Source organism: Bolinopsis microptera, chromosome 9 (assembly GCF_026151205.1).
Source record: "Bolinopsis microptera isolate Bmic1 chromosome 9, MBARI_Bmic_1.0, whole genome shotgun sequence".
NCBI lineage: Eukaryota > Metazoa > Ctenophora > Tentaculata > Lobata > Bolinopsidae > Bolinopsis > Bolinopsis microptera.
Genome location: NC_087080.1, coordinates 14,124,031 through 14,148,391, shown reverse-complemented (window position 1 = coordinate 14,148,391; position 24,361 = coordinate 14,124,031). Strand labels below are relative to the sequence as shown.

The following is a 24,361-nucleotide window of genomic DNA, read 5'->3' as shown; positions in this document are numbered from 1 at the left end:
GAGCTGTAGATTTAACCTAATTTCTCGCTTGATTCACTCTGACCCCTAATAACCATGGCGGCCCAGCCTCAGCTCCACTTAAACTAGCCTTGTTCAGCCTGCACTTTCCGGCTTACATGGAGTTTTATTTTGAAATATCCATTCTTCAAGAACGTACATCGCGGACATTTCGGGCGAAATTTGGGAAAAGAATATTCAAACAATATACACATAATATAGCAATGGCCAATTGGCTGACTATAAGGTCATGGCCTGAACAAACAATTTTATTAAATAGTCAAGTGATGCTAAAGCAGAGCACAAATGTGTAATAAGTTAATAGATTAAAAAAAAAAAACTGATTCATGTGATGCATTACGCAGAGCACAGATAAAAATCGGGCGAAATTTGGGTGGATGGCAGCAAATGAGGCAATGGCCAGGGGTTGACTATTTCTTATTATTATTTATATTATTCAACAGGGCCATACCAACAAAAATGATAAGAGTGAATACCTTAATGTAGTAATTTGTGCCCATAATAAAAATTGTTTCTGTACTGATTCTGATTAAATTAAAGTATTAATGCAAAATATCTTTCCTTAATTTTTTGTTTGATGACGTTTATTTCTGGTTCAACCAAATTTACTTAACATGGATACTGTATTACTGTAATACACAACCTTTTACTGTACAATGGTATATCTATACGAGGTGTATCTGTCCGGTTTTTCACCTCCAGCTCCCCATTTTTATGGTCTTTATAATGCCCAACTGTTTTTAAACCTACTGATGACTCAACGTACTTTTCGGAGTGACATATTCGTTACTCATCTGTTGTACCTGTATCCTACACGAAATTGTTGTGTAAATAAGTCTCTCACCACAACTACCGTGTGTATGAGAATACGGAGAATATGACAACACCGGACACCCGTAATTATTATCGTTCTAGTTACAATTTTATGTCTGTCTACATAAACTATTATATTATTTCTGTTTCACCCTGTGTTATCATAATATGAAGTTTAATGTTCTTGTTGAATTCATAAATCAGATATAATTGTATGAAATAATGAGTTGTTGTATGATCACGTGTTTTAAACCTAACCTTATTTGTAGCCATGGGTAAGCCAAGTGGCTTGAAAACAGCCCGTAAGTTGCGAGTGCATCGCCGTGACCAGAGGTGGCACGATCTGGGATACAAGAAGGCTCATTTGGGAACAAGGTGGAAGGCCAATCCTTTCGGAGGATCCTCTCACGCTAAAGGTATGTCAAGTATTTAACTTAAATGACAAAACATAACTGTTTTGGTTTTAAAATAAGCGCTTCGATTCAATTAACAGTGAATAAAATGGCAATGTACCGTTCGGAAATATTTGTCTTCATCCCTGAGATTTTGCAAATGACAGTGAACTTCTTAAATTTGTATATCAATCTAAAAACTTAAACCCACAGGAATCGTGTTGGAGAAGGTCGGTGTTGAGGCCAAACAGCCTAACTCTGCTATCAGGAAGTGTGTTCGAGTTCAGCTTATCAAGAACGGAAAGAAAATCACAGCTTTCGTCCCTAATGATGGTTGTTTGAACTACATTGAAGAGAACGATGAGGTGATTATTTTAGATTCTCTTTTAGTTCTTAATCACTTCACTTGGATGATTGATGATCCTAATTTGTAATCCTTTTAATCGTCGTAAAATCGACTGTGCTAGAAATCACTTGCACCGCCATCACCTGTTGCAAAATACATCTTGGCAAGCACTGCTCGAAAATTTAACGAGCGAAAGAAAATGGGTGTGGCCTTCTACTCCCTCTTTAAAAATATTATCGTTAATTTTGGGATGCTTTTATTTTGGTTGTGCGATCTTAAACTTTTTGCAATTAATTTGATAGTTGGGGAGTGGGGACGAAGTGAGAGTATCCAGTCTCCGTGTTTAAAACAAATATTTGTCGACGTTTCGGTACCTTGTCGTGGTCGAGACGTAACAGAAACTTCTGCTTAATAAAAACCTAACCCTAACCCAACTATCAAATTACATGATCGACCCACTCAAAAGAGCGAAAAAAGATTGCCATTTTTTGAAATTGTGATACAAATAACGAGAGTTGGCCGAGTAAATCAACTTAATAAATAATAAAAAGCATCGTTTTCCTCGATTATTACTGTTTTACCGCAATTACAACAGTCTAACTTTCAGGTTCTCATCTCTGGATTCGGACGATCTGGTCACGCCGTCGGAGATATTCCCGGAGTCAGATTCAAGGTTGTCAAAGTCGCCAGTGTATCACTCCTCGCTTTATACAAACAGAAGAAAGAACGACCTAGGGCTTAGATTCATTTCAGTTTTTATTTATTGAAAAAAAATGGTGTTTTACTTGTTTCTATGACGAAAGTCGATTATCTCAAAATTCTACCATAGGATTTTATGGAAACTTCCTATTTAAGACTTGTAATTTGTGCAGGTTTGGGCAAATTTCTAGGTGAAGAATTCGAGATATAACTTCAAACACAAGAAAATATCTCCAAACCAGCGAATTTTCAAGATCATAACCATGCGATTTTTCTTCAAACTTCCCAGATTGTAATACAGATGGGTAATACCGATGCATTATATGCGAGTTTGGGTGAATTTCAATGTTCCAAATTTGAGATATCTAAAAACATATCTAATATAAATTGAAAATACAAAAGAAAATATCTCTAAATTAAATTTAAAGTGATATGTCAAATTTTGCACTTAGAAAATCGTTCAAACTTGCACATATTGTCAGTTATATATTCATTTTACTATCTGGGAAGTTAGAAGAAAGTCAAATATTAGGATCTGGAGATGATTGTCTGTGTTCAGTGGCCCACCATCGCTTTAGAGTTATTTCTTGTGATAGAAGTGATATTTCTAATTTAGCACATATAAAGTTACCCAAACTTGCACAAATTGTGTCAGTCTTAAACTTTTCTTAATATTCGAAAATTATGAAGGAAATTAGGATCTGAAAGAAACTTATAAAAAATAGTTGTTGTTAGAACGACTGATTTACGGCCTTGTAATTTGGAACAGTTTTGTACAAAGTTCCGTAAGTGAGACAGAATGGTACATTGAGATATGGAACGCGCGAACGCCCAATGAGTTATTCGTCGGGTAGTTCATCCTCTACATCATTTTATCACTGAAATTTTCGACGCGCACGTACTTCCCCATAGAATGCGTGTAGAAATTACGATTTACTAGGCGTCCAGTTTAAGGGGGGCGTAGGTATGGCTCAGAATAAAATTAACTTCATAGAACACCGCAGACGATTCTACTAAAATTTCAATTGTAGGGACGTCTGAATTTGCCAATACTTTTCAAGAATTGCTTTTTAAATTATGGCAGCAACTTTTGTTCATTGATCATTGCATCTATATCCGTCGCAGGGACGAGGTGGCCGAGTGGTTAAGGCGATGGACTGCTAATCCATTGGGCAATGCCCGCGTGGGTTCGAATCCCATCCTCGTCGATCTTTTATCGGTAAGTCGAAAGTAATTTTAGATCGTAATAGTTCTCACTTTTCTGGTGTAATTTAAGATTGTGCAGTTCAGTTATTAGGTTTTATTAACAATTAGATATGTCTTTGACAATTAAAAGTTGTTTTCAGAAAGTGCAATCAGAAGATCTAAAACAATTTCAACACAAAGTATTATTTTAAACAGCTTGCCAGAATTCCATCCGATAGCTCAGATACACAATTAATAAAATATAAATATAAGTAACACAAAATAAAACGGTAAGAAAATCTCAATTTTATCAGTTCTGATCATGAAGAGTAAGATAGACAACTCTGTATTCTTCGAGAGTTCTTTGCATCAAAATCTCAAAAATTGAACGTAAAGACAAGAAGTTGAAGAACAAAGAATTCAAATGCGCAATTTTGGTGATTTCTCTCTCGAATGTCAACGAAAAAGCGCCTGGTCTTTCAACTGATGAAGTGCCATTTCCGGGCCCTACTGGTGACCCACTCCTCTTCCACCGAACACCACATCTCACATGACGGCTCCTACAGCCGCCCACGCCCGGGCATTGCCCATATCTGGTGCTCTTGTCCAGACGTTCTCTACAGCGTCGTAGTACTCCACACTTGCGATAGCGTCCTCATGTTGCACCTGCGATACATTAATGTCAGCATTTAGCCATACCAGGAATTTAATGTCAGCACTCTTTATACCAGAAATGTAATGTCAGCACTCTTTATACCAGAAATAGCACAATATCCATATGATTTGCAGAAGTTTTGTAATTATCGTAATAGGTTTGTTTGGCAAAGACGAAACAATAAACAATTGCCTGGCAGCTCAAAGCGTTCCAATTTCTCAAACTTAAATGCAAGAACTCAGTACTAAATGTGCTTAATAAGTGCTTCAATGTTTTAGAAAGGTAGGTTCGTGTGTTGTGAAGAATTGTGAAGTACATTATACACAGTGTATAATGTATTAATGTATATTGTATTTGTATTTGTATTGATGTTGTTCGATGATTAGTTCACTGAAACAAAGATTTGGTCTACTGCAGTATGATGATTGCTTAACGAATCAATACAGCATATCTGCCATCAAACCCGTAAAATAATCATAAAAGAGTTTTAACAATGTACATGTTTAAGAATATAATCCATGATTCAAGACAACAAGTTTAAAGTTTCACTCCAAGTTTTTCAGGCACTGGCTCGTAGTTGAAGAAGGACCAGTAGTCCAGTTCAGTTTAAAACGCTGGTACATATACTTACATTCAGAGGTTTGCCCATGCCTGGACCTTGGTGGGTACTCATTTTCCTTGCCCCTGCCCCTGTTATGGCAGTCCACGGACCAGACTAGGCGGAATTGTGTTTCAGTTTAGACAGGGATTTCAAGAGGCTCTTAGTCTTATTTAGTTCATATTCATTTAAAGTATTTCTTGTCTTCCCCTAAATTTTATATTTGCTCTCAATTAAAAATTTTAGTAAAGTTATTGTGCTTTGTGTTGAAATTGCGACATAAAATGGTTTTTATTGTTAGTGTATTAATTCACATCGTCAGCCTGATAAAACCAATTTATCTCGCGGGTTTGACGGTTTCTGAATTCTTATATTGGTGTTTGGTGACTCTTCTAACAGTTACGGAACCAAGATGAACAACAATATCGCCACCTCGCATTTGACGTGATGAACAACATTCAAAGGTTAGAGGATAGCATTTGCTTCAAAGTTCTTTATGTTTATAAATCATTCACGTTGTTCGAAGTTTTTCATTTTAATTTTAGTTATCAAGCTTGGAGGAAATAACAATATATTCAAATCAATCACAATACCATGCAGCTAATATGTATATTAATTCTCTCGGACTCGATCGTGCAATGGAATCAGTCATTGATTGCTAAATAATTAAATATATAAGGGATATTGGTGTACACTAATCACGGAATTAATACGTTAGTCAGTAATAAAGTCTTACTGTAGGTTAGTTTGAACGTTACCTGTTGACCGCCGAGAACATATATTTTGCTACCGAAGGAGACAGCCATGTGACCGTATCTCCTCGTAGCCATAGGACTGATGTAACCCCAACTATCGTTCTCCTCGTTATACTTCTCACACTCGTGCAGTGCTCTCCGGCCGTTCCACCCGCCGGTCACGTACACTTGAGACTTGATCGCCACCAGCTGACATCCAAACCTGAGGGTAGGAGATTTAGGCGTGTTAACCGATTGGAATTTAGAAATTAATTCGGTACAAGAGGTCTCAAACCGTAGTTCTTACCAACAGATTAAGAAAATGTTGGAAAATTGGATCCATAGTCCTTTGGTTTGCACTCAGTACTATCCCTACCTGGCATTGCTCATACTAGCAATCTCGCTCCACTGCCCCGTACCCTTATCAAACACCTCTGCAGTTGCTACCGGTCCTGTTCCACTGTCCCCTCCGACCGCGAATATCTTCTGTCCGGCTGTTACCATTCCGTGGCTGTGTCGAGCGTGGATCATGGGGTTCACTGTCTCCCACAAATCCCGGTGTATGTTCAACCTGAGTGTGGGGGATGTTATTTGCAGCTGGATTGTGGTTAGGTAATATTACTTAGAGATAGTCTATGAACGTGAAACAGACAGGCTTTATGATTATAAGGAGGACTTTGTCTGTCAGCTGTCTGCATTTTGAGTCTGCTGGCCAGGTTCCTGCACTGCTGTAAATTGTTTAACATGTGGGGGGAGGGGGGGGGGGGCAGGTTCCTGCACTGCTGTAAGTTGTTTAACATGGGGGGGGGGGGGGGGGGGGTTGGATCTTGGCGTTTTATTCGTGCATGGGGGAATGGGAGGTTTAAACTGGAATATATGGTTTAGTGGTTTAGTGCCAAGGGTAAGTTTAAAGTAATGGACTCAACTCCATACACTATACACTACACACTATACACTATACACTATACTACTATAGATCACGTGATACGTTGTGACTTGAAACGGTCGTTCAGCTTTCAACAGTAATTCTGATTTTAACACAGTTTTGGTCATAAACTACATATTACTACCAGTACACAGTAGCTGCTTGATTTTTAACATGGAACGATAGAGCCCTGTCAAGGTATTAACGATTATTAGAGGTTGGCGTGTCAGCACTTTTATTAGCACTTGACCAACTTCACAACCTCACCCTATTCCGCGTGCTCAAAAGGGGGGGATCAAGGATGCAATGACCAAACATTATTCCTAGAAATCACAAATTAGTCAATGTTGTAGTCATTGGTGGAGGTAAATTTGATGTAAGCGTTAATTACACAAACTTTTCGTCTTAAGTTCCGTCAGACGCTTAATTATGTATAGCGTCTGAGGAGAATTAAACACGACCAGTAATTGCGTCTACCAAGTTGTTGTTAAAGTTATTCAAGATAAGTCACCGCCGCATCCCTCAGAATACATTACATTAATACAGCATATACATGATATACATCGCACTTCACATTACCTGATAACTTCGTTCATGGTATGCCTATCCTTCTGTCCCCCACTGACGTACAAGAAGTTGCCAAAGCGAGCAGCAGCGCTCTTCACTCTTACAGTCGGCATCTCCTGAAGACTGGCCCAGATGGAGAGAATACCGTCAAATACAAAGGTGGTATCCAACCTCGTGCCGCTGTCACTTTGTCCCCCTGGGATAGTGTGTCACGGTTATATTGTTGTCGTGACAAAGTTTTACTGTAGGTAGGTTTTAAGATAAGGATTTAATCCCAAATATGGTCATTTTGTGAGAAAAACGTAAACTAAAATGTAGATATGGATAATGGGTAAAATAGGGTTGGAACTCTCCCACCATTGTCATACTTATAGTAACCATAACAATGTTTAACTGTTGCCATGACAATGTCATGGTACCGCAAAAAATACTGTCTCCACGTTATCACTACGATAGGCGTTATAACGTAACATTATAATGTAACTCTCCATGAAGTAACGTAACATTATAAAATCATAATGTAACTCCATGAAGTAACGTAACATTATAATGTAACTCCATGAAGTAACAATATACCTGCGATGTAGATCTTATTATCAACAGCAACAGAAGTCATGGTTGCCGAGTAGATACTGGGTGGTGTACTTGTCATGTTCATCTCCTCTATTGTTTCCCATGCTCCTGTACGCCTGGACAATGAGAACAGGTTCATGTTTTGTGTTACCAGCAATATGGTTACTAGTTACTATGGTTACCAGCAATTTGGTTTTATTTTGTATTTAAACTGTTGTTGTAAAAGTAAGCTATAAAATGTGGAAGTGCGACTAATAGTCAGGGGACTAATGATAATGATGGATATTTAAATATTAGAAGTGAGTACTACTACTCAGACCATATCTTGCTATAGTACCTAAATGTACTGGCTATATACCTAAGTGTACTTGCTATATACCTGTTGTAAACCTCCATAGTGGTAGTAATGTGGGATCTGTTCAGATACCCCCCAAACACGAATATTTTCCCCATCTTATCATTGACCCTCTGATAAAAGGGGACCTGCAACGCTGCAGGGTTGCCTAGCAACGTCTCTATATTATTGTAAAACTCCTCGTTACTCGTCAGGATGTTCTTGTTACACACCATGTTCTGCAAGGAGAAAATGTTTTTTTTACACGGTTTTTGTAACAATCCCCCACTCACAAATCATCCCCCGTACATTATCCAGGATTTCCGGTTAATGACACGTTGTTTAACACATCACCGCTATTATATGGACACGTTCATTGAAGTTTGAGGAAATTGGTAAATTTCTAAAAAAGCGTTTTTGACGATAGTGGTTTAATTTTAACATATATTAATCTAGCGTGTTCATAAGTTCTGAACATTAGCCACGTGACCCATACTCCCATATGCACTGCTCAAAAATAAAATGTATTGCTTTAAGGCACTATTATGTAAAAAATGTCACATTTTTGTGACATTGTTTACCATAGCTGCCCAATTAGCATTTTTTGGTCTTAAATATAGTAGATTAGGTCAATCTAACAATTATGATACAATGTAGGCCTAAAGGGCAGTGATCGAACGGCTTTAAGGCAACATTTCGTAAACTTTGTCACACTCAGAATACGAGACCTATTTTCTACTGTGAGGTGTCCTCAAAACCCTTTCAACTCATTATTTGATAGTTCTTCTGCCAATCATAGCCCTAAAATATGTTGTTTTGAAAAGTTAACAAATACATGCGCTTGGCTATCGGGAAATGATGTAAATTCTGTCACATTATATGGAATTTGAAATTCTGGGTGAATTTCCGAAATCATTTATATCTGATTTTGGTTTGGAAGGCGGGAAAACTCTATATGAGGACGATACACGGATACAGTTGATTGAAGTATAGGGCAGTTGATGTAAACATCGTCACAAAATGATACGAAATCGTAAATGGACACGTTCATGTTGAAGTTTAAGGATATTGGTAAACCAAAAAATAGCGTGTTCAGAAGTTCTGGACATTAGCCACGTGAACCATACTTCCATATACACGGCTCAGAAATACAATTTATTGTTTTTAGGCACTATAATGTAAAAAATGTCACATTTTTGTGACTGTGTTAACCATAGCTGCCCAATTAGCATTTTTTGTTTAAAATAATATAGTAGATTAGGTCATTCTAACAATTATGATACAACATTTGGCTAAAGGGCAGGTATCGAACGGTTTTAAGGCAATATTTCGTAAACTTTGTCACACTCAGAATACGATACCTCTTTTCTACTGTGAGGTGTCCTCAAAACCCTTTCAACTCATTATTTGATGGTTTTTTTTACCAATCATAGCCCTAAAATATGTTGTTTTGAAAAGTTAGCAAATACATGCACTTATTGGGAAATGATGTAAATTCTGTCACATTATATGGAATTTAAAATTTTGGGTGAATTGCCGAAATCATTTATATCTGATTTTGGTTTGTATTGGAAGGCGGGAAAACTGTATATAATAAGGACGATGCACGGATAGAGCTGATTCAAGTTAAGGGCAGTTGATGTAAAAATTGTCACAATAATAATAAGGGCAGTTGATATGAAAGAAAATCTATCTAATGCAATGGCTGATGTGACGAAATTTACATTTCTTGACCCTATTTTGAAGAAACATGCCTCGATTAGAATTCAATATTCTTCCAGGAATTATCAGTAGGTTATTATTCAGCAAATCAGAACTCGAGTTTAACAATTCTGAGTTTAATTTTACTAAGTTACCGAAATGTGACGAAATTCACTTTTCCTGCCCCAATAGTATAATTTCAATGTGATGAAAGATGGGCATGGGTTTCTATATTTCCTTATCTCTGAATTAATCATTTCAAACTATAATTAGGACTGTTGATGTGAAAGAAAGTGTATATCTAAATTTTACAATGACGTATGTGTCAAAATTTACATTTCTTGACCCTATTTTGAAGAACCATACCCCGATTAGAATTCGATATTCTTCCAGGAATTATTGGTAGGTTATTTTTCAGAAAATCAGAACCCAAGTTTAACAATGCTGAGTTTGATATCACTAATTTACCGAAATGTGACGAAATTTACTTTTCCTGCCCCAACAGTATAATTTCAATGTGATGAAAAATGGGCATGGGTTTCTATATTTCCTGTATAAATCCATTCCGACTATAATAAGGGCATTTGATATGAAAGAAAATATATCTAACTAATGCAATGGCTGATGTGACGAAATTTACATTTCTTGCCCCTATTTTGAAGAATCATACCTCAATTAGTATTATATACTGTTACTTTATCACCATCAATATGTCGATAAATTAGTTATTTTGCCAACACGGAGCAAATAAAGTTATAACATTTTTTTTGTGACGAAATTTACAAATTTTTACCCTGTTTAGGTGTTGAAATTTATCCAATGTTAACATATCACTGCCATATAATAATTTATATGACCGGCGTATGGTTGAAATATTGTTAATTGATCCATAGTACGTAATATAGGGTGTTTAAGTTGGTATACTAATATTTACTCAATTTCACACATGTTGAGATATCATACAAATTTATGTGACTAAATTTACCTATTTCTGCCTTCTGTATTTGTATTTGCCTATAACAATGAAATATGTGAACAATTCCAAACACATTCAGCTCACAAAATAATGTTAGACTATTCGGCATTTCTTGTCAGGATGTCATAAACATCCCTCATATAAATTTCTTAAATGTGTGACGGAGTTTACATGGTGCTACCATTTAAGAAAAAAAGTCGCTAAATATGTAGATAATAGTCATATACAGCCATTCTATGAATTGGAAATTCGAAAATTTTGTCAAACACGGCAACAAGGGGTCCATATAAACTCCGTCACGTTTTTATAGTGTGACAAAGTTTACAACTCACTGCCGGCCGCATTTTAGCGATATCTTATCGTCTGATAAAGATATCGTTATGCGACAAACTTTATCTAGAGGATGAAACGATTATCTTAGGGTTAGAGGGTTTATATAGTTTCATAGTGTGACACATTTTACATCATCGTGCCATTCAGTAGGGTCACTAATATTTACCAATATCCTCAAACTTCAATGAACGTGTCCATATGGTATAATTACAATTAATAACTGGTGGAATGATAATTGCTAACGACTCTTTGCACACGCAATATGCGAATATTATTTACTATTACAAACACCATGCTATGCAGCTCGTAATAAATGAAGAATGTGCTGTACTCACAACGAATTTTGTGTTCTAATCACTAATGAAAGTTACACTAGCCATTAAAGTTATGAGGCTTCAAACCACACTAGGGACTATAAGGGGGTTGAGAGTAACTCAACCATATATTAGAAACTTAACACTTCAAAACAGTAAAAATGTACTGTTCAGCTAACAAAAATAACTTAAAACAAATCAGGTTTCAAGAGTAAATAAAAAGTGACCAAAAGTAACTTGAACTACTAGAAAGTTATGAAAAAGTAAGTTTTAATACTTTCAACACTACTATATAATAACAAATAATTTGAGATGATTCATCGATCCTGTTGATGGCGGTAAGCCGAAACTAGTCGAGACTCTACGGATCATCCCGAGATACGTTGTATCACTGCTTATTATTATATGCTCAATGATATCTAAAAAATGAAAAAGTAACTGCAGGTTAGAAGAGCGAACCTGTAGTCCGTAGTCTGTCATGAAGGGGATCCGTATTTTTGAGCAGATCTCGGTAACGTGAGGTTTTCTTCCAATGTCATCCTTAGCTACCCACGCTAATGCTAACTGATAGACCTGGCGAGACATGGGGTTATATACCTTAGCTACCCACGCTAATGCTAACTGATAGACCTGGCGAGACATGGGGTTATATACCTTAGCTACCCACGCTAATGCTAACTGGTAGACCTGGCGAGACATGGGGTTATATACCTTAGCTACCCACGCTAATGCTAACTGATAGACCTGGCGAGACATGGGGTTATATACCTTAGCTACCCACGCTAATGCTAACTGATAGACCTGGCGAGACATGGGGTTATATACCGTTAAGAGTTGCTGGGGTGGGGTCACTAGCACACAGTTATTGGTGGGGTTACTGTGAATACTGATGGATTGGGGATTATTTGATCGGCAATAGATTGGGAAAGATGGTGAGCTAAGTATAGTAAGTACGTTCCGTATAGTGAGTGCCGTATAGTAAGTGCCGTGTAGTAAATAAGTGCCGTTAAATAATAGAGATAATAATACCACACAACCTTTAAAACCATAATCCAAACAAAATACAAATTTCAGTGGACACCGAGTAGGAGGAGCTACAAGCATGTTGTGAGACGAGAAACGACAATGATATCAGCTACCATTATACAAGGACACTAAAACTAGAAGCTGATCAGGTAAAATTTAAAACTCGATACAGAAAATTAAAAAAATTCTAATTACCTTATCCTCATTCTCAACGTTGAGACGGTCACTGGACAGTATCTTGTGGAAACTCTCCCAGTTCAACCTTAAGATCCTGTCGTTTTTGTAAAGTGTCTTGAAGTTGTCCTCTATGTAGGTCATAGCCACTGAGTTCAGTACCCCTGAGGTAGGTTTTAGTCGTTAGAATCAGATCCAGTCGACTAACAGCATGTTTTATACCCGTTATATTGAGTTACCGTGCATTTGGGAAGGCATAATAGTATGGTTAAATAGTGTGTTAAATGGTGGACTCCTTTGTAGGACAAATGCAGCTCTTTGAAAATTCTTTTGTTCAATTAAAGAAAACATTATATAGAGGATTGAGACCCTCAATTTGAGAGTATTCTTCTTCTAGAATAATATAAACTTGCTCTGCTCTAACAGTTAGGAGACATAATACAATTTAAAACGGATCCAGCCTGTTAAAATCTGTTAAAATCTCCTTTTGAAGGCAAAATTTCAACATTTAAAGAGGTCCTCTAATTTTACAGAGCGTTTTAGTTTCAAAGAGAAAATTTTCCCGCCATCCTTGAAAGAAGCCCTTGGTTGGTAACATCGTAAATGCTCAGTATTTTTCAAGACCACCAAAGACATATAAATCCAAATTTACTAAAAGCATGTTCTAAATACATTTTCTAAATAAATTTTCTGAACAAATTTACTAAATGAATTACTAAATAAAAATTCCGAACTGAAACACAGAAAAAAAAGGAATAAAAAGAAAGCATACCGATATCCCCAGTGGACTGTTCCAGGATATCAAACACATTCTTATCACTCAGAGACGTCTTCAGCTTCTCCATACACTGTTCGGAGACCAAACGAGAGTTAACACTGTTCACTGTGTTACGAAAACAAAAACAGCTACTCATCTTCAACTTTCACGTGATCCACCGACAAACTCTCTCGAATGTTCTCGAATATTCTCGAATGATCCACCGTCAAACTCTCTCGAATGTTCTCGAATATTCTCGAATGATCGGTAAGCTACAACTCACAACAAGGGTATTCCGGTAGTAGGTGCACTAGTAAACGAAACAAACATATAAGCAGCTCTAGATAATGAAACATAGACCAGGTTGAAGTATACCACCCGTTTGGGGAGTTACAGTCAACGTGTTGACGTTGAGAAAAAGAAATCATAAAGTTTCTGTTACATAATATGGTGTGTGTCACGTTGTTGGAGTTATATGGTGTGATATCTGCAGGATGATCACGGAGGATATCACGTGTTGTGTGTATTTGATCATGACAGTCTCCAATTTTCATGTTGCTAACACATTTGTGTTCGTGAGCTTATATCCAGGTAGCACGAAATTGAAGTTGGTGAAGTTTTAAAAGGTCCAGAATATTCTGTTATTTCGGAGATAATGGTGATTTAACTTAAAACTTTCATCAGATAGTACAACAATTAACTTTAAAATAAGGCTGCAGTATAATATCTGGCACGAAAGGCAAAGTTATGACCCATGCCCACTGTCAACAACATCTGTACAGAGAATAAGCCCACCCAACATGTCCTAAAGTGAGCACAGATACGCACATTCAATAAACAATATACTCTCAAAAACGGTGTTAGCGTCAGTATCAAGCGAAGCCACTAATGACTCTATATACAGGGTGGGCCAAAAGTCAGTACCCATACGTTGGCCTTAATAGCTCCTCCATGTTTTATATTTGAGAGCTTTTGCTTTGCAGATGGCACACTGTACTTACTGGTTCGAGGATTCCGTCGTCAAAATTTGAAAATTCGAATATTTTAGACCACGCCCATTCAATATTAAAACACCTATATTGTTTTCTCTGAACATGCTGAACGCCTGATTTTTCCAGAGACGGTAGATTATCAAATGTTGCATATGATCTGAAAACATGAGGCAAAACGGATTAGAAATGACGAAGTTATCAAGCATTTTCTGTATCTCGTTAACAAAATTGACTGGGTGATTATGTGACACCGTGACACGACACCTTAATTGGGCACCCTTAACAATTCCCATAATGTTTAACGGGGTAGTTAACGGGGTCACCTGATCACGTGATTAGGTAAACCAATCACCTGATCACACGTAATGAATAAACTCGTTATGCTTCATATCTCGGTCATCTGAGAAGCTACAGTTCTAATTCTTTCAGGACAAACGTAATTCGAATGGCCAAACACAATTCAATAACATTTAGCTTGATCCGACTATCAAAACTATCAAATAAATGTGAAAATGAACCTCCATTTGATGAAAATGAACGCAAATATTTTTCGAGTTGACAAATTCCTCGAACCAGTGGTGGTACTAAGTCATACCAGAAGGAAGTATTTAAATTGGGCACTCAGTGACTGAGCTATAAAGGCCAACGTATGGGTACTGACTTTTGGCCCACCCTGTATATATATAGAGTATGTCTATATATAGACATCATTTTAACATAATAACCGGTCATCCTTAGGAACCTATACTATACTAGCGGTTCTCATCCTTGGGTATTCCCTTTAAATGATCCTGTGGTCTGGAATGTCTGATAGTATCTACCCATCAATCATTATATCATTATCAGCACTAACTTATTAAAATTGTCAATATGAATAACGGAAATGTTTTTAAAACTGGAGGCGTAAAAATACTGTGATAGAATAATGCTTTAAGTTAATCATGAATTATTGGATTTAGGAAATGCACTAAATATATTGAATTCTGTATAATATTCATTTTATTTCTGCCATCTGCGTCAGCAACTTAACAATATATTTAAACATCCTCTACCAATCTGTCTAAATACATAGATATCAAATCTAATCTACTGGTTTAGCCAGAAATAACGTAATCTCGAGCTCCATTACAAGTGTGCTAAAGTTAGCACATGTACTAAAGTTAGCAACTGTTTGTCACACCTCCAATTCCTGAATTCCTGCTACTCTGGTCATTGTGTATAATATGGCCCATCCTTTACATAGTTAGTTACTCAGGAACTGGGAGAAAAGTAACACCCATTACGGTTGGTGAATACGACCAGGTCATAAACCGGGAGTACGATATTCAACCTACATGCTTGATCAGGTCATAAACCGGGAGTACGACATTCAACCTACATGCTTGAGCAGGCCATAAGCTCCGAGAAAAAGTGGGTAGGAGAGGCCATAACGTACAGACTTAATCATGCTTTCTTAGATCCACCACATTCAACATGTTTATAATTCAACAATTTCCGAGTGCGATTACCACCGTCTTGATGGCAGATCATCGAGAATATTCCGGAACATTCGAGAAAGATTAAAAATGGAAAGATTGAGAATTTAAATAATGGGAACAAAGAATCATAAAACTAATGTGGATATTATAATGAGGATATTGTAATTCCCTACCTGGTCTATGATTTCTTCCATTTCCAGCTCCTTGAGAGTAAGTACCATGGACAGAAACTTCTTGTTCACAATGTTAAACTGTCCTAGAATAGAGTTATTGTATAATTTAAAATTGCGTTTGGTTATTCTCCTAAAAGTTTAAATAGAAAAGCATAATATTAAATCTATACAGCTGTACATTAGGTTTATCGACTGTAGAAGCCGTAAAATGTGCCAGCCTGTGAAGTGTGACATCTTTAGGTAGTTGTTCGCGTAACGATTAAGATAACTACTCGAAGGAAAATATTATCGGGACTAGTGAACCGTCACAATAAAAACCATCCACGCATTTAATTAACCCCTTAACCATATTGAATGTTACGAAAAGCCGGCAATGAACATGCAACATATCGTGCTGAGAGTCTGATGAACATGCAACATATCGTGCTGAGAGTCTGATGAACATGCAACATATCGTGCTGAGAGTCTGATGAACATGCAACATATCGTGCTGAGAGTCTGATGAACATGCAACATATCGTGCTGAGAGTCTGATGAACATGCAACATATCGTACTGAGAGTCTGATGAACATGCAACATATCGTGCTGAGAGTCTGATGAACATGCAACATATCGTGCTGAGAGTCTGATGAACATGCAACATATCGTGCTGAGAGTCTGATGAATTGCCCGCGAGGTAGAGATGGGGGATAATTACTGTGGGCCATGTTTCGCAACCAACATCAAAAAACACAATTAAAATGTCATAAATTTTGCGAAATGTTACCATTTTCAACAACAAAATTAGATTTTGAGTTCGAAAGGACGAAAATGTTTCCGATATTTTCGATACTCTGCGAAATGTCACACAAACTTTATATTGTCCTGAGTGTGAAGCCCCCATTCGACAGAAAGACATGTTAAGAGCTACTAATATGATCAAGCAGAGCGTTTTACCGATACGAAAGCTTGATGATTAATTCTTAGTTACAAGGGGTGTTCAAGCCGAACCAGAACACAGGAACAACTGGTGCACTAAAAATGGGACTGATTTTACGATTGGTCAGATAAACCACGTGTTCTCCAGCGCGGTTCAGATTAAATTAATCAACATATTGAGCTTGTGCATATTGGGCCTTGTGCCGGAGTGCTTGTTCGGGGTACGGTTATAAAGCTGTGAGCATGTCTCAACAGTTACATGTTAAAGATGCAGTATCGGAGAATACAAAGGCCAATGAACAACCTGAGCTGCTGACGAGCTTAATTGGGCCTGCTTTTGTTCCTGGACCCATGATATTGAGAGGCAGTTAAACTAGCGGGCTGCGATGAATGAGGACTTGCCACCCCACGGCCACATACAATATATTGACTTTGTTACATCGCTTCTTGTTAATATGAAACTCCGTAACATAAAATGATTTGAGATGTGCGATCTGACTTGCAGGGGCTGTATATCTGTACCAAGGTGCTATACCAGGGTGCTATACCAAGGTGCTATACCAGGGTGCTATACCAGGGGGTCACTGTCATGGTAGTAGGGTTATAGAGTGAGTTACTAAGTTACGTTTCCGGCGACTATTTGGGGGTGAAACTTCTTGAGATGAAATGTGGGAGGATCAAAGATGGTGCACATTTGAGTTTTCTTCAGTCTGCAACTAAAATACCCCCCCTTATCTGGATGTCTAGTCTACTTACCAGTGTACAGATAGTCAATGATGTCCTGGAGTGCAGTAGCTGAGAGGTGAGATAGGTCAATAGTGTACCGACCAGCTTTGCACAATCTGGGGGGAAGATTAAGTTAAGACTTTAAGTTGTAGTTCAGTTGTTCAGCTGGATTATGTGACATGGTTAAATTGTTATTAAGACCTCCTAATAGTACTTGCGAAACGATTTTGAGACAGCTCTAGATTTAACGGGTGATACTCGTAAAATATTTGTTCCATATATTAGGACCGTCGACGAGTCCAACTCGGCGCGCGTCCTGGTAGGTTATAAACCTACAACTCTAGATTCTTTCCAGCATATCCCTAAATATGCATATTAATAATGAATATTAAACACAGGTCGGCTAAGTTGCCACATTTTCTCAGGTATCAAAGAGCACAATGAGCACTTGTCCAATCTGTTGTCTAATACAAATGTCGTAATCGATTTCCAACTTGCTTAGTAGCATGATTGTAGAAGAACTTTATAAGCAGCACTGTTTTAGTCAGTAATTACCATTTTGTAATTATCATTTTGTAATTATCATTTTGTAATTACCATTTGTAATTATACGTCGCATCGATCCTACATATTATAGCATAATGCAAAATGCAGATTAGTCCAGTCATTTATGGACATGTGCCTGCAAATTTTCAGATACCCACGAAACTTTGCACAGACCTTCCCAAAGGTATGAATAAACGATTTTCGGTTGGAGACATTTTTTTTATTTTGGGCAAAACCCAGGAGGGCCACGCCCATATTGACCCAATAACGTAACTGACCCCTTGCTTCTGAAGGTCGTAGAGACTTCAAAATAGGCTTAAACGAAGCCGCATATGCATGTTTATATAAGAGTTATTGATCAACACATTGCCTAAAATCCTTACTTTTCGAGAAATTCGCCAAAAACCATTTTGGGCGTGGCGCTGAGCCGATTTTACTAACTTTTGATAGGATTGTGATAGAGTCTTTGGATAGAGTGCAAAAGAACTGCAATTGGCATATTTATATATGACTTACGAAGAAACATATGCCTTAAAGTGCTTACTTTTTCAGTTATTGGCGAAAAACTGATTTTCGGTTCCAGAAATCATGCAAAAATATGGGTATGTGGTAAATTGGGCTATGAAGGCCTTAGAGATTTTTGAATAAGTGCACATTGTGCAGAATGGCCATGTTTATATACAACTTATGAAGCAACATGCACCCTAAAATGCTTACTTTTCGAGTTATTAACATAGAACGGGAGGCAAAAATGGCTGATATAACCAATTTTGCTCTATTTTGTGCAAATTTTCTCTGTTTTTCCCCCAAATAACTCGAAAAGTAAGCATTTAAGGGTGCATGTTGCTTCATAAGTTGTATATAAACATGGCCATTCTGCACAATTTGCACTCATTCAAAAATCTCTAAGGCCTTCATAGCCCAATGTACCACATACCCATATTTTTGCATGATTTCTGGAACCGAAAATCAGTTTTTCGCCAATAACTGAAAAAGTAAGCACTTTAAGGCATATGTTTCTTCGTAAGTCATATATAAATATGCCAATTGCGGTTCTTTTGCACTCTATCCAAAGACTCTATCACAATCCTATCAAAAGTTAGTAAAATCGGCTCAGCGCCACGCCCAAAATGGTTTTTGGCGAATTTCTCGAAAAGTAAGGATTTTAGGCAATGTGTTGATCAATAACTCTTATATAAACATGCATATGCGGCTTCGTTTAAGCCTATTTTGAAGTCTCTACGACCTTCAGAAGCAAGGGGTCAGTTACGTTATTGGGTCAGATGGGCGTGGCCCTCCTGGGTTTTGCCCAAAGTAAAAAAAATGTCTCCAACCGAAAATCGTTTTATCATACCTTTGGGAAGGTCTGTGCAAAGTTTCGTGGGTATCTGAAAATTTGCAGGTACTAACCCAAAAATGTCCGTAAATGACTGGACTAGATGGTTTATTGTGTGATTGTAATTGTCTGTAGTATGTACTATGGCTGTCAAGTGTCAAAGGTGTCTGCAAGCTCAATATGTTAAGTGATTCAGAGGTCATTTGTCGCAAATCGAAAATGAGAAAGTTTATCAATGTTCCTAATGGCGATTAGGAATATAATAGCAATATATAGGATACAACTGGCAAATGGGCCCAAGATTTTTTCAGGGGCGTGCACAGGATTGTTGAAAGGGGTAGGCTCCGAGGCTACCGCCGCGAGGAAAGCGAGCGGCGGCAGGGGCCCGGGGGCGCAGCCCCCGGAAAATTTTTTGACTGAATTATAGAATTATATGCTAAGCCAATAGGATTAAGGATATCATTACAGAAGGTTCAAAGCAGTTGATACACACTTGGTCATTAGAAATTTCTGAACTTTATCAGCCTAGATGCCAAGTGGATATCATCAGGCATCTAACATTGTACATGAAGATACTAGATCAAAGTAGATACTTTAGCTCCCATATTAATCTGCCTCTCTCTAATCACTAATGACTAATCTCTTGACTCTTTTAAGCTTGAACTGTTTCTTAATGTGTTTCCATTTCTTTGGATTCATTGGATCTCGAGCCTCATGGGTCACGAGCCTCATCGATCCCCACCAAACCATGAAGGAGTGGCTACCTAGAATTAGGGCAGCAATCCCATGGAAAATGTATGCACAAGGCATGTGTAACGGCCTTATTCAATTAGTTCGAAATTAGTAGATATGTTTAAAAAGTAATACTTGTGTTTGATGACGTTTAATTTTTTTTGTGAAAATTTTTATAAAATTTTTTATAAAAATATTTTTTTGCTATAAAAAGCAATTTTCGACAAAAAATTATAGGTCAACATTTCAAAAAGGGGGCGGCGACCGCCTCCATCGCCCCCCTGGGCACGCCCCTGATTGTTTTGTCTTATAACACATTAAATTATGGAGGAAGTTTTTGTTTTTAAGCACAAGAAAGAGGCCTATTTGTCGCAGTCTTAAAACAGATAAAAATCTAGAAGATAAAACAGTTCCACTGACCTAAAGTCGAGGTTTTTCCTAAAGTAAATGTTAGTAGGACGGAGTATTGCGGAGTGAGCGAATATACTCGTGTTCTCCTTGGTCTTAATGATGACGTCACAGGTCTCCATGGACCTGTCTCCGTGGAGATTGTTGAGGAGGTGCTCGGCGTACATGTCGTGTTTTATCTCCGTCACACTGGTCGTACTGCGGTGATTTGGTGTGAAAATATTGTTATTTTCATGCTTTACTCGGAGTTTCACTTTACTCGGAGTTTCGCTTTACTTGGAGTTTCACTTTACTTGAAGTTGAAGTTTCTCCTTACTTGAACTTTCGTTCGCTTCGATTTCAATTAATAAAGCACGCACAATTAATAAAACTCGAGTTAGACGGGTTCCTGCTAGTTAACGTAACACGTACTCAAGATTGATGCGATGTGAAATGCTTGAGCCTTAGAGTGAAGTAGCGAAAATTGGAACAAAATCCACGAATTATAAACTTAATGGCCCGTGTAGTAAAACGTTTCAGAAAAAAGTTGCTTTAATTTTAAAAAGCTTGGAATTTTATTTTGGATTATTAAGGTGTGCATCTGAAACGAAATAGCAAAACAGCCGAGCTATAAGTATAACATGCTTATTGCTTATCGATTAATATTTATCTTGCCGGTCGTCCGAAACGTTATTATACTTGATAATTTAATATCAAAATGATCTATCTTTCCATACTCCAATCAAAACCTCAACATAATGTTATAACTTTATAATGATCCAACGTGTTTAATGAATTGTCGCAATCGCGATTTATTTTGATTATGATGTTCTTTGGTAATGAAGTCTTGGTCCACGGATTGGTTCTTGAAATGTTGAGTGTTGATAAATCAGTGATTGTGTCGAATGCCGTCCCTATTTTGCGATCACATATTGAACTGAAAAACTACCCGACGAACTGAGAAACTAACTTGTTGTTGGAATAGGAAAACAGTTATCAGTAATCACTTTATTGTACAAGTCAAATTATGCAACAAATAAAATTGCTATTAGAGAAGAACATGTTGCGTTTCAAGACATTGCCTGGATAGTAGACATATTATGGTAGAGAATGATGGTTAATCACTCTACGCCCAATGTCACGTGATTAACTTTAACTTGTTTTGTATGTTATTCTGACGGATAGCCCTACAGCCAAGTCATTGCCTTCCAGCAAAGCCATCGCCTTAAATTGAAGGCAATAATATCCCAAAATTGTAACTCTAAGGAGAAGATAGACCAAATTATTTCTACGGGCATTTCATGTTAACGAAACATTTATTTCGTCGGGAAATCATTTTGTCCAAAAATACGTCGATTCTACTGTATTTCAACCACTATTAGTATATAAAGAATCTTAACGTTCTGAATGTAGAATGATTTAACACGTGATAGATTACACACGCACCTCTCAACATTCCTTTTCGAGCGATAGCTGCTTCGCTTCGCCATCACTTACAAATTCTTATAACAAAATTGGTACAGAGCTCAAGATTCAAGAAAAGAATAATCGACTTTCTCGTTTATGGATCATTAGCTGCTCCAGAATCAGCTGTGCACAGTAAAGAGTGACATGCGGAGGGAGGAGAGGGAACACGAAGGGGGGAGAGGGCACATGATCTATTTTACCCAGGACTGGGGTAACATACCTAGAGCTAGCTGCTCAAAAGAGACAAATCTGGCCCCGGACAATGGGTTGCACTCATAGGTTTGTGTAATTTACATGCGAAACACCAAGTGATGGTCGTGGACTATGGGGTGGGGTTATTAGCATTTAGCACGCGTTTTAACGATAATTTGCCGCGCTAATGTTTAATTACTTTAAAATCTCACACGAAAACTCATGCTAACTCATTACATTTCCATAAAAATGATCTAACGAATAATGGATCAAAGTGAACTTGTAGGGGCGACCATATTTTAAAATGGTCGCCCCCTTCCATTAAAACTAAAAGGGCACCCCAAGTTTAGTACCTGCCAGAGTATGAAACCAAAGTGCGGAGGGTTGGCTGTGCACTTCCAACACTGTTCATCTCCATCACGGTCAATTTCTAGTTTCTAAACTAAGCAGAGAAAAATAGAGACTGAGTATCAAAACATCTGATAATTCCTCGAGGTTGATCGCTATAGCTAATTAAGAATAATCTTGCTGTATTCGTTAATTAACTGATAACTAAAGCTTAATAAGCGATCAAATGAACAGCAAGGATTGCCTTAACTGAGACAAGTCACGTTTCGACTGTCTCTATAGCGAGAAAGACAGAGAGGAAGGTATTAATTTCCGTTTACGTGGCCAGAAATCGTGTAATGTGTATTAGAAGTATAAAAGACTGGTAATATAATGTGTTACAGGAAACATGTGGATTGTGGACATGTATTAGCGGTTTTACTTGGCCTCAAATGCGTTTTGTAATATGTCGATTAGCTGAATTTTCGGACAGTTTTCCTGTGCGTTTCTAATTCTATCTAAATCTTACAGCGGACATCCAGGGAGCCGAACGAATCGAGGTAGTGGTGAGGTTAATCAGGAATCAATGGTCTATTGAATGTCAGATCTTGGCAGTTGGCCCTTGCAGATCGTTTCAGATTAAAAATAACGATTAAATGCCGTATTTTTGCAAATTGCACAGGTTTGTGTGTGCTGCCACCAGCACAAATAGGAGAGTGTCACAACAATTTTAATCTTCTGATTGATATTAGGTTGGAAAAGTTTACTGTTACGTGGGTGTTTATGAGCCAAGAGGTGGAAACTGTTAACTAAACACGCTAGGTAAGTGGAAAATGTTAATTAAACTAAATCTTATTGAAACGGGCCAGTTTAGGAGGAAAATATTAACTAACTTATTGAAACGGGCCAGTTAAGTTAACATTTTCCTCCTAAACTGTTTAGGAGGAAAATATTAACTAAACATATTGGAACGTGCCGCTAGATGGGTACGCGTGAAACTTAAAACGGTTAACTTAATAAATCTATGTTCGTTTAGTGCACACTGCACAGTAAGTCTAACAGCGCTTAACTCTGTTAAGGCATTATGACATGATAATTGTCCCAAATCTCTGGACGAGGGAGCGCAACTTCCAGAATACTTAGAGTCGCCGAGTGCTGATAATTTGGGGAGGAGGACTCGCTGAGGTAAGGAGGGTAAGCTGGTTCCAATTTACATAAGAGTTTTTGCCTTGGTTATTGCAATTAAGATTTAATGTTATGAATAATCTTAAGAAAGATGTAGAAAGATCGATGGAGTCTGGCGGGATTTAGAGAATTAGTTATGATTCTGCGGACATGAAAGTAACATTTAACTTTAAGAGTTATATTATACGGGGACACTAATATTAATAATGCATAAGTTATTAAGTTATTAAGTTATTAAGTTATGCAATCCGGAATAAGTCCAGAAGCTATCTCACTTAGCTATTGTTAATCAGATTAAGTTATTTGCTTGGGTGCGCTCCGCCGATTGTTCAAAATACTTGAGCATGAACAGTGAACACAGTGAGCCCTATACTAGATAGGCTGTAATGAACCATTATTATTCAAATTCTTCCGACCGAATTCCTTTCATCTAGTACATACGAAATCAAGATGCAAGCCCTTTGTACACTAAGAAGCACTATGGGCCAGATCAAAGACACAGCAGAGTTTTAAATTAAAATCAACAGCCGGCGTTGATCCCAACAAAGAAGTCGCTCCACTGCAGAGACAGTGACACACACTAGGGTACCTAAAGTTTATCACTAGCAACAAATCTCATACACTTCTCTTACACTTCAGAAATGAAGATTCATAGAGGACCATAAACATACCAATCCTAAATCCAAATTTAAGGCTTAACTTGGGTTAAGGTTATTAGGGTTGTGGTTAGGGTTGTGTTTAGCTTCGGGGTTATGGCTAGGGTTAGGGTTGGAGTTGGGAT

General features: G+C 37.6%; 2 protein-coding genes and 1 non-coding gene across 4 annotated transcripts; 2 read left to right on the top strand and 1 right to left on the bottom strand.

The window, feature by feature from the left end:
* The first annotated feature begins 1,094 nt into the window (after positions 1–1,094).
* LOC134820376 (small ribosomal subunit protein uS12) lies at positions 1,095–2,343 on the top strand. The gene is made up of 3 exons (XM_063830744.1): positions 1,095–1,247; positions 1,437–1,588; positions 2,177–2,343. Exons 1-3 carry the CDS (start codon positions 1,103–1,105, stop codon positions 2,309–2,311), a joined length of 432 nt encoding a protein of 143 aa, XP_063686814.1. The 5' UTR covers positions 1,095–1,102; the 3' UTR covers positions 2,312–2,343.
* A 1,051-nt stretch (positions 2,344–3,394) lies between these two features.
* Positions 3,395–3,476, top strand: Trnas-gcu (transfer RNA serine (anticodon GCU)). Its single transcript has one exon. It is a non-coding gene; the product is annotated as a tRNA-Ser (tRNA).
* A 113-nt stretch (positions 3,477–3,589) lies between these two features.
* On the bottom strand, positions 3,590–22,778 carry LOC134821037 (kelch-like protein diablo). Of its 2 annotated transcripts, XM_063831702.1 has the most exons (14): positions 22,422–22,567; positions 20,443–20,628; positions 17,439–17,524; positions 15,764–15,846; positions 13,136–13,211; positions 12,385–12,527; positions 11,623–11,736; positions 7,885–8,078; positions 7,509–7,621; positions 6,945–7,128; positions 5,817–6,011; positions 5,465–5,663; positions 4,740–4,823; positions 3,590–4,119 (listed from the first exon to the last, which is right to left on the bottom strand). In XM_063831702.1, the coding sequence occupies exons 1-14, from the start codon at positions 22,484–22,486 to the stop codon at positions 4,000–4,002; spliced, it is 1,842 nt and encodes a 613-aa protein (XP_063687772.1). In that variant the 5' UTR covers positions 22,487–22,567; the 3' UTR covers positions 3,590–3,999. The 2 variants fall into 2 exon arrangements, with proteins under 2 accessions (XP_063687772.1, XP_063687774.1); XM_063831704.1 differs by lacking the exon at positions 4,740–4,823 and having other exon boundaries at positions 22,422–22,778.
* Between the last annotated feature and the right edge of the window lie 1,583 nt (positions 22,779–24,361).

Coding starts and splice junctions, on each gene's coding strand:
- LOC134821037 (XM_063831702.1), bottom strand. CDS start 22,486: ATGGAGATGAACAGTGTTGGAAGTGCACAGCCAACCCTCCGCACTTTG. Junction 6,012..6,944: donor ACCATGAACGAAGTTATCAG/GTAATGTGAAGT, acceptor CCCCACACTCAG/GTTGAACATACACCGGGATT. Junction 4,824..5,464: donor ATGTTCTCGGCGGTCAACAG/GTAACGTTCAAA, acceptor AATTCCGCCTAG/TCTGGTCCGTGGACTGCCAT.
- LOC134820376 (XM_063830744.1), top strand. CDS start 1,103: ATGGGTAAGCCAAGTGGCTTGAAAACAGCCCGTAAGTTGCGAGTGCAT. Junction 1,248..1,436: donor AGGATCCTCTCACGCTAAAG/GTATGTCAAGTA, acceptor TTAAACCCACAG/GAATCGTGTTGGAGAAGGTC. Junction 1,589..2,176: donor ACATTGAAGAGAACGATGAG/GTGATTATTTTA, acceptor TCTAACTTTCAG/GTTCTCATCTCTGGATTCGG.